The sequence below is a fragment of the Physeter macrocephalus genome, unplaced genomic scaffold (assembly GCF_002837175.3).
Source record: "Physeter macrocephalus isolate SW-GA unplaced genomic scaffold, ASM283717v5 random_1656, whole genome shotgun sequence".
NCBI lineage: Eukaryota > Metazoa > Chordata > Mammalia > Artiodactyla > Physeteridae > Physeter > Physeter macrocephalus.
In genome coordinates this window covers 1-13269 of record NW_021146622.1, presented here as the reverse complement: position 1 = coordinate 13269, position 13269 = coordinate 1, and the positions used below count along the sequence as shown (strand labels likewise).

General features: G+C 44.7%; 1 protein-coding gene across 1 annotated transcript; it reads left to right on the top strand.

Annotated features, from left to right (window-relative positions):
* The first annotated feature begins 637 nt into the window (after positions 1-637).
* On the top strand, positions 638-12188 carry SMIM20 (small integral membrane protein 20). The gene is made up of 3 exons (XM_007117872.3): positions 638-850; positions 11186-11242; positions 12014-12188. The coding sequence occupies exons 1-3, from the start codon at positions 742-744 to the stop codon at positions 12049-12051; spliced, it is 204 nt and encodes a 67-aa protein (XP_007117934.1). The 5' UTR covers positions 638-741; the 3' UTR covers positions 12052-12188.
* The last annotated feature ends 1081 nt before the right edge of the window (positions 12189-13269 follow it).

The following is a 13269-nucleotide window of genomic DNA, read 5'->3' as shown; positions in this document are numbered from 1 at the left end:
AGGAGGGCATGGAAAATCAGAGTCAGATGTAGCTTGGATGTTGAAACCGTCGGTTCATAAGCCCCTGTGGCTCCGATTTCAGTCAGAATCCCCTCCGATTTCAGAATCCTGGGCCAGGCGATTTGCACCTTTGTCTCTAATCCCCTCAAACCGCCCTTTAGGCCAAGTGACTTGGCCAAATCCGCGCAGCCAAGCCAGTTTTCCCTCACCTGTAAAAAATACAAGGATTAAATCAACGAGCCATAGAGAGCATCCACCTCCCGGTATAGTCACAAAAATCAAATCAATGGGTGAAGAACGAAAAAACGTGGTTGGTAAAGGAGGGAGTGGTAAACGAGGTCAGAAGACCGGTGGGTGGAGCGGCTGAGAGAAAAACCAGGCTGGGGGGTCGGGGGTAGAACAGGGAATCAGTTAAAGCTCCAGTCTCCAGCGGCGGCTCGCGCTCGCCCCGCGCTGTAAGCTGCCAGGGAGCGCCCGGGAGGCGGTGCGCCGGCTCCCTGGCCCCGCCCCGCTCTAGCTCCACCCAGTCCTAGGCCCCGCCTTTGGTCCCACCCCTGCCCCCAACCCCACCCCGCCCCCGGCCCCGGCCCGCCTCCTAGGCCCGCCTTCTAGCCCCGCCCCCAAGGCCCGGAAGCGAAAGCAACTCCTCCTCTTCCGAGCGGGGTCACGATACCGCCGGCGGGATCCGGGTTTGTGAGAGTGAGGGCCGCTCGGCGGTCAGGGCGGCCACGGGCTGGAGCCATGACCTCGAACCTGCGCACCGCGCTCATTTTCGGCGGCTTCATCTCCCTGATCGGCGCCGCCTTCTACCCCATCTACTTCCGGCCCCTAATGCGGCTGGAGGAATACCGTGAGTGACCTCTGACCCCACGCGGTGGCCAGGGCCCAGTAACTAAGAGTGACCTCTGACCCCACGCGGTGGCCTGGCCTCAGTAACTCCCCTCCCTTCCCCACGTGGGGCCATGGTCAGAGCTTGGTTCGCCAGTCAGGTAGATCCGGGTTCGAATCTCGCTGTGTGCAGCTTTGTGACAGTGGACAAGTGACTCAATCTCTCAGAATCTCAGCAACCCCTTTAGTAGTTATCTGTTTGTATAATAAAATCATCTAGCCTCCGGTGAGACTCAAAGGTGGTAATGAAAGCAATCTGCACATAGTAGGTCGACACTAAATAGTAGTTCATACTCGTAGTTATATTCACTGAAGTCTTTTTATGTATCTCATTAGGCACACATTGGAACATTTAATTTACACAACCTCACTTTGAGGTAGGTGTTGTTATCTGTTTTACAGATGGGGAAACTGAGGCTCAGCGAGGTTGTTCAACATGCCCCAGGACACACAGCTAGTAAGTGGCAAGACAAGTATTCCTACTCCTGCCTCTGTTTCCAGACCTTCCAGACACTGAAGCTGGGAATGATGATGTTGAGGGGAGGGAGATGGACCCTAATTATCCTGAGCTTGAAGGTGTTTTTATTGCACTTCATTTCCACTGCCAAAGATGTCTTTGAATGGAAATGTTTCAAACCTAAACTGTTAACCTGGGTTTTTGAGTTTTTCTTCTCCTTTCTCCTGAAATATTTTTTCAGGTTCTGCTGTCTTCCTTCATTTTAAGCTGGTTGCTCACATGACAATGGTCAATATCCTGGGAGTCATTTTCTTCCTTAATCATTCAAGTCCTATCATTCTAAAAGCCAAGCTCTCCTTCCTTGAGACCTATACCTCAGCAAGGATTAGCACTTTGATACGTCTGAAACCATCTGTCAGAGAGAAAATATTAGGCATTAGAGGCTCATTTTGTTCTCCAGGAAACCTGAACCATCTTGAAGATGGAAGAGGGCCAACTGTGCCCCTTGACAATATTAGCGAAGGCTGAAAGCTTGGCGGTTTGAAGGCGAAAGCTCCGTGTAAATGCTCTGCCCATTACAAATGCTACAACATTTGGTTTCTGAGTTAGAGCGTTTTAAGTACACAGATTTCCTTGTGGCTTCTTTTCATCAGCCAAGATTGAAATGGCCTCTGCATTCTGCCTTCCAGCCGATCTCCATGCACCATGCGTGAGGGTGAACATGGGGCTGTGTGAAGCCCTGCATAATCTATCTGCATTATCCGTCCTTACTGCATCCTTGCCCCACGCTGTTTTATGACAGCCTCTAGAGTTGAACTTGGGACAAGGGGGTCTGCTTTGGATCCCACTAGAAAAGTTTCAGTCACGAAGACTAGAGCAGTGGTTTTCAACTGGGGATGGTTTTTGTCCCCCTAGGGACAATTGGTTCTATCTGGAGACATTTTTGCTTGTCACAAAATGGGCGGCATGGGGTGGGGTAGTGTGAGTGTGCTACTGGCATCTAGTGCATAGAGGCCAGGAGTGCTGCTAAACTTTGTGCAATGCACAGGACAGCCACCCCTGACGAAGAATTATCCAGCCCAAAATGCCAATGGTGCCAAGGTTGAGAAACCTTCCTCTGGGTCAGATGCTCAGGGTGTGGGTTTGCGCTGTGTCTCCCAACAACAGTCTTATAGGGGTAGTCCGGAGTCTATGGTTGTCTGAGTCGCCTTGAGACAGACAGATTAGGCCTTTTAATTGAACATTTAGTGCGTGTGGCTACAATATCTGCATTTTTAACTGTAAGGCAGTCAACACCTGCCCACTTTTCTGGTTCAGTTTTAATTAATTTGGACACTCTTATCTGAGGGTCATAACTGATTCCTTAAACAGGTAATGATACTAAATAGCTAATATTTATTGAAAGCTTGTTATATGTCTGACACTCTTCTAAACACTTCTTATCTATCAATCCATTTGGTGCTCATAACAACCCTTCATTGTAGCTGCTGTGTGATCATCATCCCCGTTTTATATGTGGACAGACTGAGGTATGGAACAGTTAACTTGTACAAGGACCCACAACCGATGAGTCCCAGATCTGGGATTTGCACCAGTACCCTTAATCATGACACCAGGGCACCATACTGCCTCTCTAAGAGGGTGAGGGAAGTAAGTCAGATGAGGGTCTAAATCCCATACTAGAGGAGGACCTTAAGGTGCGTTACTTAACCTCTCTGAGCCTGGCCTGTTTCCTCATCTGTAACAGTGGAATTTGCAGGACTGAATTTACATGTTTTGGGGTGAATTAAATGAGATAACAGGTGTGGAAACACATAGTATATTTTTACACTAGGCATCCCATAAAAACATTTCAAAAATAAGGAACCACAAGGGCAGGGAAGTGAGACAAGGAGATTTGAGCAGGTGGACCGACCCAGGTGAGGCATTCGTGACCGGGTCATGGGGACCCACTGTGAGGACAGAGCTTCAGTTCATTTCAGCGCATTCAGCTAGCATTTAGTTAGCTTCCTTTTCATTTTTTTAAACCTGGATTTTAGCAATTACTGTGTGTCTGGCACTGTGTTAGGTGCCGGATGTATGTGACTGGACAAGACGGTCAGAGCTCTTCTCCCATGTCACTGTCCTCACACGTGCCTAGTCCCCCACCCACTCCCTGCACTCTGAGCTGGTCTTCCTGCTCCACTGGTCCCCAGGACCACCCATTCTTTACCCAGCAGCCACTGTGGTCTTTCTGGTTACTGTGTTGCTGCTGAGCTACCTTCTTTGCATTTGTGATCAAAGAATTCAGACTATATGATTTTGATTTTTTGATATAGGTCAAGATTTGCTTTGTGACTTGGTACAAGTCAGTTTTTGCCGATGTTCACTGTGTGCTGGGAATGATGTATATTCTCTTGTTTGGGAATACAGAGTTCTGTATATGATGGTTCCAGATCATTCTTAATTCTGTTACTTAGATATCTTGAGGCCATATTATTCTGTGCACACAATCTAGAATATTCTGGGGGGGGGTTTCAATTATTATTATATGAGTCCTCTTTACCCCTAATATTTCTCCCAAACTCTGTTTTATCTGATATTTTCATAGTTACCAGCTGTCTTTTGGTTAGTGTTTTCCTGGTGTGTGTGTGTGTGTGTGTGTGTGTGTGTGTGTGTGTGTGTGTGTGTGTATAGATATAAATATAGATATCCTCTTATATTTAGCCTTTATTTGTCCTTGAGTCTTATAACCAGCCTAAACAGGGATTTTTTAAAAATCCAGTCTCATAATCTTTTTAAACTGTTGGATTGAGATCATTTTCACTTATGTTTACTGATATATTTACATTTATTTTTCCTATCTTATGTTTTCTATTTATTCTTCTGTTTCTCTACTTCCCTTTTTTCTCCTTTTCTGCCTTCAAGCCTTCTTTATTTAATTCTCTTCCCCTCTACTGGTTTGAAAGTTTTACAGTCTCTTTTTCTTTCGTGGTGACAGTTTAAAGTTAGTCAATATCTTTACCTCCTATGAAATATACAAAGACCTTAGAATGCCTTAGCTCCTGTCCCAGACGCCCCACCCTTCCTGCCTCGTGTTTATTACTCCCCAGATCACTTAGTACCATCAGTGTTTTATACAGTCACTGATTGTTTCTCTTTACCCTCATTCTTTACTCACTAATCCTTCTTTCATCTCACACCTTTCTAGTTTCAGTTTTCTTCATTCTGAAATACATCTTTGTGTTTCTTTGGTGAGAATTTGTAACTGGAAATATCCATTCTTGTGTGTCAGAGAATGTATAGAACTCCAGGTCTTCCGCTGTGGCTGTCGAAAAGTCTATTGTGCTGTTTGCTCTTTGAATTTGATCCTCTCACTCGCTTAGTCAAAATACTTCAGTAACCCTCTGCTGTCCTCAGAGTCCAGCTAGTGGAAAATCATTGAACAATTTGAATCCGGAGTGCAAGGTGGTCAGATTCACTCTTTCCAGGAGTCTCTGACTGTGTGTGACGGAGGGGCTGGGAGGGTCAAGGTTGGAGGTAAGAAGGCCCGGTACGGGAAGGCTGTGCTTCCTGTGACCTCAGGGAGAGGTGACTGTAGCCTTAACCAGAGTGGTGGTGGTTATGGGACTGGGGAGAAGGACTGAATTCCGGAGCCAGATTTAAGAAATAAATCCTCTACAGGGATTTGTGACTGATTAGCTCAGGGGTGAGGGAGGCAGAGGAAAGAGATTGACACCCAGCTTTCTGGGTCCAGCAGCTGAGGAGATATGGCACTAGGCGTTATGAAATACAGGAAGTCTGTTTGGGGGACGAGAGGACATGCTAGTTCGGTTTGGGGTGTACTGAGTTTCAGGTACCTGGATGTGCTCCTGGAGATTTCCTATATGCGATGGGAGCTGAGCCACAGGATCTGAGCTGGAGCTAGAGATGGCGCGTCACTGGCATTGGATGGGAAGCAGAGTCATTGCAGTAGGTGGGGCTCCCAGGCAGCATTCAGAGATTGAAAAAGACAAGCTGGTCCAGGGCAGAATGCAGGTGAACACTAGCATTTGAAGGTCTGAAGAGCAAGTGGTCAGAGGAGGAGGGGTCCTCAAAGGAGTGGCCAGAGCGCAAGGATTAAAACCAGAAGAGGCTGCAGTCACAAGCCCCAAGAAGATAGCTCTTCATGAAAAGGGTGTGGTCAGCAGGGCTAGGCTGCTTGAAGACGGTAAGAAAGAAAAAAAAGTGAAAATATCCATTGGATTTAGCAAAAAGAAGGTAAAGCTCATTGGTTGTTTTGTTAGAAGTGCTTTCAATGATTTGATGGCAGAAAGCAGATAGCAGTGGATTGAAGAGTAAATAGTATATTAGGTTGACTGTTTAAAGATGTTGGGCTGGAGAGGAGAATGACAAATTATTTTGCAGCTGGTCAAGGGGGCTGTTGTGTTTTCGTTTTGGCTGGGAGCAGTGGGAGAGCCAAGAGAGCCTCTGGACAAAGAAGACTGCTGGAGAGAGAAGACAATCCATAGGGTGGGAGGTGGCATGGGATCTTGAGATCAGATGGAGGAGGGAGACTTGGACCAAAGGCAGGACACCTCTTCCAGCAACTGAGGAGGAAGGGCAGGTGTGGATACCGCTAGATGTAGCTGTGATGTTGGGAGGTTGTAGATGCTTCCTCTTTGTTGTGGCTTCTGTTCTCTTTGTGACGCAGGAGGTCAGGTGACTATGCGTGAGAGGCACAAGCCCCAGCCAGACTCTCCCTCCTTGAGACACTCTCTTCCCTGGGCTTCGTGACTGCCCCTCCGCCAGTACTCCTGGCTTTGCTCTTTTGCTCCTGCCTTTCATCCACTCCTTAGCCTCTCTTGTTGGCTGTTTCTCTTCTGAGAGTCCTTCATACATTTATGGTCCCCAGAATTCTGGGCAGACCGAGGAGAAGCCCACAGTCCTTGGAAGGGCCGGGCAGACACCCAGTCCTTGAGAAGGGGAGCCAGAGGCTAGCAAGGAGCCCAGGCCTTGTAGGGCCCAAGTGTCGAGACACTGCTGACCCTTCATCTGGGCCAGCCTGACTGATGCCGGCCGGCCTGGGTATGGGGGACAGGTAGGCTCTAGGGCCCCTGCTGGAATAAGCCTCAAGGCAGTAGAAAAGAGGCACAAGGCTGCTTAGGTAAAATAAAGCCAAGGAGATCTTCTATGATTTAAAAGCAGACAGGCCATTATCACAAGACTGCTGTGTTGAATTTCATTTTGACATTCAGTGTGATCTCTAGCTCTTTCACTAACTCAGCCAGACCTTACCAAGTATTAGGGGGAATACAAGGTCAGTTCCACACATGATACCTGAGTACTGAAATGAGCACTGGGGAGATGGTAGTTGGCATTGGCTGTTGTCAGTCCCACACCAGAAGTATGGGGACAGTTCTGCTGTGCTTCTGGAGGGAATCCAGACGTTGCTTATTAGCTTTCAGCCTATCGGCACAGCATGGTTCGTGGGAAGAGCCCACATTCAGGGAAGCATACTTGAAGCTATACATATAGCGCACATTCAGGCGCTATAACTTGAAGCCTGGTCTGCCTTTTGTCTCTGCATCCTGGAACCAGACAGTGATCCTGAATGTGGCTTTAAAAAATAACAGTATTTCAGGGCAACCTGTGAAATGAGACAGAATAAGATCATTTTCTGTGATCCTGTTCATTTTTAACTTTAGTTAGATGTGCAGAAGCACAAAGGGTTTTGCCAGAAATCTTGTGTTCATTCAGTCCCCTCATTTAGGTGACTTGTCCAGGGTCACTTAGCACATTTATTCCTGGATAGACACTAGACCCTAACTCCCCAGCCTTGTCTGCTGCTAATGATGCCCTGTTTCACCCGCTTTTAGGACAGGGGAGAGTGTCTGCCAGTAAAGCCAAAGGTTACGTGGGAGAGCTGTGATACCTCACTTCTCCTCCCGTTCCCCTTCCGCCCCCAACCTCAAGTGTGTGGTACAGACTCAGAGCAAGCCTGCGAGAAATCACTTGACTCAGAAATGCCTCTTACCTTGGAAGGGCGTTTTCCTGATTATATGGCAAGTGCTCAGAATATGCTTTTTATTCCTTTCACCTTAGAGTCGAATGAAATGCACAGACTAAAGTCTTATTTTCTAACAGGCCTTACAAAGCTGCCTGGATTCTACCACACACCCTGGTGAGAAACTAAAGTGTTCATGGTATTGGAAGGAGTCCACGCTTCCGATGGCCCTTTGGTCCCCTCAGCCGCTGGCTCACACTCACCCCCAATACAGACATCTAGTTCTGGATCACCCCGAAGTCAGACCGCAGCAAAGTGGGAGCACTAAAGAAGTATTATTTTATTTTTCCTATTTTTAAAAGAGGCTTTGAATTAATCATCATGGAATAGTCACAGTGCTGTTGGACTTCCTTATACTTGTTTTGCAGTTGTGTATTTTTGTTGTTAAAAAAAAAAATCCAAACCGACAGAGATCTAAGAATAGTACAATGAATCCCTTTATGTCCTTCACCTAGATTTACCAGTTGTTAACATTTTGCCACATTTGCTTTCTCTCGCTATATATATGTTACACATCTATACATACATACATACATATGGATACGCATATGTTCATATATAATTACATTACATATATAATTATATATTATAATCGTTACTGCTATTTTGCTGAACCATTTGAGAGTGAGTTGAAGACCTTGTGAGCTTTGATGCCTAAACACTTCAGCATGTATTTTCTGAGCACAAGGACATTCTCTTACATAATCACAGTTATCCAATCCAGGAAATTTAATATTGACACAATGTTATTATGTAATATACAGTCCATATTCCAATGTTGACATTTGTCCAATTACCTCAGGTTGTGAGTTGCTTTTATTTTAACTGTTCATTGGCAGGAGGAGATGGAGGGGCCAGATGGTGGTTTCACTGTGTAGGGCCCCCCGAGGTCAGACTCTGTACCTGCTTTTAGGTTTTTATCTGCTGGTCCTCCCCAAGAGCACCCTCAACTAGCCAGTAACAAGACCCCTGAGGGGGCTGGTGTTTGGGCATGCTGTGTCAATTTGCTGTGAATCTTAAATAAAGTAGCAAGTCACACAGATTTCACAGTATGGACATTTAATATAAGGATAGGTTTCGTGTTCAAAGACTTAAACATTATGAGGTAGATTCTTTTGCTACCGTACAAAAATGAGCCCGTCTGCATGTATTACTAAGTTTTTTTTTTTTGCGGTACGCGGGCCTCTCACTGTCGTGGCCTCTCCCGCTGCGGGGCGCAGGCTCCGGACGCGCAGGCCCAGCGGCCATGGCTCACGGGCCCAGCCGCTCCGCGGCATGTGGGGTCTTCCCGGACCGGGGCACGAACCCGTGTCCCCTGCATCGGCAGGCGGACTCTCAACCACTGCGCCACCAGGGAAGCCCTGTATTACTAAGTTTTAAGTAATCTACCTTGGCCCTTTGAGTAGAGCTAAGGTTCCTCAATTAAAACTGCAAATCAGCTCACTGCCTTAGCACCAGGGGGCAGAATCGGGCTTGCTGAGACACTGGAGAGGGAACTTGTAATGGGCATCGCAGAGCTCCAGGCCCCATGCCGCATATTTGCGTTTCAGTCATTTCACTCCTGATAGAAGCATGCTAACTACTAAAAGGTCAGTAATTGGCTTATCCTGATTTGCCCACATAGTTAAACCCCTGACTTCTGTGTTGCCCTTTTTTCCAGAGGTTGAGCGACATTTGCTGTTTCTCTAATGATAGCAAAACACAAACCTACTGTCAACCTCATCAAGATGTGCTTGCTGAGTCCCAAGGGACCAGTTTGTTTTCCCTTTAGCATATCTCACATTCACAAATAAAGTTTCTTTGTGTCATATCATGAATTTATATAAGACTGCTTTGGCCTTAGAATATTTATAAAACATCAATGGATTAAAGAACCGGGGGATGTAGATAGGATGCTAATACCGGTTATCACTTGGTAGGAACTCGTTCTGCAAATCGGTTTAAGTTGCCCATCCAAGCCAAAAAAAGAGGTGGTTGCATAGGACAAGGATTATAAAGAGATTATGGTCTATTTAAAATAAATTCTCAGCCTCTCTCCAGCCTCATTAGCAATCAGCAAGGAAGTGTGAAGACAGGGATTCTTTTCTCTTCACTTGGTTCTCCATTTCATTGTAAGAGGTGAGAACACAATTAGGCATTCGTTTGCCACCAGAAGTCAACTTCCTTTGATGCTTGGCAGCCTTCCAGCTTCTTTGGCTTTGCAGGACCTGCCTCTTGGAGAATGTGTTCCGTTCACCACGTTGTCTGATTCTCTCAAACCTGGACGTCTAGAATGCTTTCTGGCAATCAAGCATATGTTAAAAATTCATCTCTTCCTTCTTCCATGATACTGGAGAATGGACCTTTTAGGCGTGAAAAACGATATCTGTTTTTGTTCCTGGCACGATCGATGACAGTGTAGTCTTTTACTAGTTGGCATTTTCTGAGAGCATGTTTGAGACACATCCATACTTGGAGACTTACATGGTGACAGCATGGTAGGGCTCAAACCTACAGGAATTTAACTTCTTAGGAAATGAGATCGCCTTTTGTGTTATTTTAGAAAGTCTGACACCTCAGAGGTCCCATTGTCACCCACTCTTTTGGCATCTCTTGGTCCACAGGGTCTTGGTTGTTGTTTACCTGCTACTTTTCAGAGAGGCCCAGTGGAGCCATCAGACCATTCTGTACAAGCAGCTTCCTTGTGCTGTGTCTTCTCTGTCTTGCTTAGAATTGGATGTCAAGATTCAGATAATCCCTGTTGCCCGGTGTTTTATTTGCCAAAGCAAAACTTATCATTGATAAAACTCTCAGACAGGTCACTTAGGATTGACTTTCCATCACATCACCGGAGAAGCAAGTTCAGTGAATATTTGATTTGGAAAAGCCCTGTTTCCTATACCTTTATGCCTGTGTATCTTTATGAGAATAAAGAAAACTGCCTAATATTAAATAAGAGCTAAACGTGGATTTAAAGAAACACTGTCAGCCAGATTAAAACAAAGGTTTGATTACAACACTTAATTACTATAATACAGTAGTAAACATCCTTTGGCTGCAAGTGTTTCTGCTGAAAAGCCACCGTTTGTTTTTCAAGATACTTAAAATAATAAGTCTTTGTTTTCACAGGCCTTAGGTTTATTCGACACCACTTAGAAAGATGTGTCAGAGGGCTTGAAGCCCACAGACATAAAATGCCCAGTTTCTCTTGGCCTTCCCTGTGGGACATCTCCAAAGAGACTGGCTAAGCTGCTGTCGCTAAAATGTGCTTACTAATTGGCATAGCACCTGCAGTCAATTAGGGAAGCTTCAATTATCCAAACCACAGCCATCCACCCAAAGATTAATTTTCTGCTCTATTTCCTATCAAAAACATAGCATATTTAGTTCTGGGTCTAGGCCCTCAGTGGAGTACATTTTAGACACCTAAACTGCATCGTTTTCTCGTGAATTGTACTTGTCCCTGCAGTTCAGCAGCCTTGCCCTCCTCATATCACACCCACCACCGCCACCAGTTCTTTCAAAATTGTTCTTTTGCTGTTGTTTTTGTTGCCTTTCCAAACTGCTGAGATCACTGGGAAAAGATGTTCCTTAGGAGCTTTTCTTCTGAAATACGGCTTGCTTTCTTTCACTGAAAATATCCAGTCTTTTTGTTTGATAGGATCTAACTTCTGTAACCTAAAAGCTTTGGGCAATGGCAGCTCTGAATTTAATAGCACTCAGATATATTGTTTCCTAATTGTCCCGTGTCATTGTTCCACGTAGATACAAAGATTTCCACTGCCCTGCCCCACAGTCCCCTCTCTAATGAGAAATTTTTCTGTTGTGTTTCTCAGAGAAGGAACAAGCCATAAATCGAGCTGGTATTGTCCAAGAAGATGTGCAGCCACCAGGTAAACGTAAAAATCAAAACAAAGTCTCACATGTACTAGTGTGTTGTCATTGGGAGTGGTGCTTTGCAGTGGAAGAAATCTTCGCTTCGATGCTAGATTGTAACTGTGCCGTTATTTCCCAGCAGTTGCCATTTTAGAGGTTGCCACCCCAAGACTTCCTCTTAATATGTCACTCCAGAAGAGTTTTTGCAAGTTTGCACGTTTCTCTTCTGCATTTGATAAGTGGGCATAAATGTGTAACAAGTGTGCCATTAACTATGAAGCATAAGTAGATGTTTTGCAGACATATTTACCAAGCACCTATTTAAACACCACTCTCATGGGAAAATACTGTTTACGTATGAGCTATTTTAATCATTGCAGGATTCTGCTTTATACAGAAGCTCAAAAGTTCCCTGTATGGCTGAATGGTTAGTTACTTTGAGACGATCCAAGTTGGCTGAGAATGAGAGGTTTCTAGCTTATTAGCCGAAGCTCTTGTAATCTGTGGCAGCGGTCTTTTTTTATTCATTTATTTTTTAACTAGGCCAGATACATATTTCCCTGCTGTGGGGCAATTTCTGAGCCATTTAAAAGTCTCTTGTCAGCTGCCACAGCTGCCACAGCTTCCCAGCCGTCCTGTTCCGGGGTTCCGGCAGCTTGCCCGCACTAACTCCAGCTACATGGAAATTGCACAACTTCATTCTGATGTCATCTTATTTGTTTGGGGTTGAGGGAAGTGGTAGGAAATTTAAAAACGAATCCTGTTTTTATTCGTGTTTCTTTCTATAGGGTTAAAAGTGTGGTCGGATCCATTTGGCAGGAAATAAAAAGGCTATCACCACCTCTGATTATGAAAGTAGACAGAGTCTTCATGCTTTCAGTTCTGCAGCAAGTACACGAAATCACCTGGCTAAAGAATGATGGCTGGAGAAGAAAACTCTAGAAGGCTGTAAAGAAGAGTAGTGTGCAATTTCCCTGCTGTGGGGCAATTTCTGAGCCATTTAAAAGTCTCTTGTCAGCTGCCACAGCTTCCCAGCCGCCCTGTTCCGGGGTTCCGGCAGCTTGCCCGCACTAACTCCAGCTACATGGAAATTGCACAACTTCATTCTGATGTCATCTTATTTGTTTGGGGTTGAGGGAAGTGGTAGGAAATTTAAAAACGAATCCTGTTTTTATTCGTGTTTCTTTCTATAGGGTTAAAAGTGTGGTCGGATCCATTTGGCAGGAAATAAAAAGGCTATCACCACCTCTGATTATGAAAGTAGACAGAGTCTTCATGCTTTCAGTTCTGCAGCAAGTACACGAAATCACCTGGCTAAAGAATGATGGCTGGAGAAGAAAACTCTAGAAGGCTGTAAAGAAGAGTAGTGTGCACCAGGATTAATTCCCTTCTTAAGTATCAAAAGAACCCTGAAACAAATCACACCATTACGAAGGTTTTCATGATTTGGTTTCCTTTCTAAAAATGAAACTTCCTCACCCAGCTGCATTTGGAGGTATCTACTTATTATTCAGTCTCTACCTCTTACCCACCTGAGCTGTGATATGAATACAAGCAACCAGTAGACTTGGGAAGATCCTAGTCTGTTTTGCCATCTTCCAGATAAGAAGTTTCAGTGAAAACCCACCATATTGAGCAGCCTCATAGGGGTCTTTGAAAACGTTAAAGTTGATAAAACTCTTTGAGGACAAGGTACATTGTACTCTAAGAATAAAGAGTTCAACTCAGCTATCTCATTGGGAGGGTTGCTGCATTTTGAAAAATAAATAACTATGAAGCAAATCAAACTAAATAGGTATGCATGCCTAGTAGAAATCATGTTGAATTAACTGAATGAAAATGTGTGTATTAAAATGATTTCTTTTTACTTCACAATGGTGTAAGGTTTTTTTGTAAATCCTTTTTTGTAAGTGCATTAAATGATACCCAGAAGTATTATTTGACTATATTTGACTAGGTATCTGACTGTTTGGTGTTTGTCAGATTGTATACAAGTAAAAATCTTAAAGGTAAATAGCAAATGTGTTGAGACAGATATTTATTG

Coding starts and splice junctions, on each gene's coding strand:
- SMIM20 (XM_007117872.3), top strand. CDS start 742: ATGACCTCGAACCTGCGCACCGCGCTCATTTTCGGCGGCTTCATCTCC. Junction 851..11,185: donor AATGCGGCTGGAGGAATACC/GTGAGTGACCTC, acceptor TGTGTTTCTCAG/AGAAGGAACAAGCCATAAAT. Junction 11,243..12,013: donor AGAAGATGTGCAGCCACCAG/GTAAACGTAAAA, acceptor TTCTTTCTATAG/GGTTAAAAGTGTGGTCGGAT.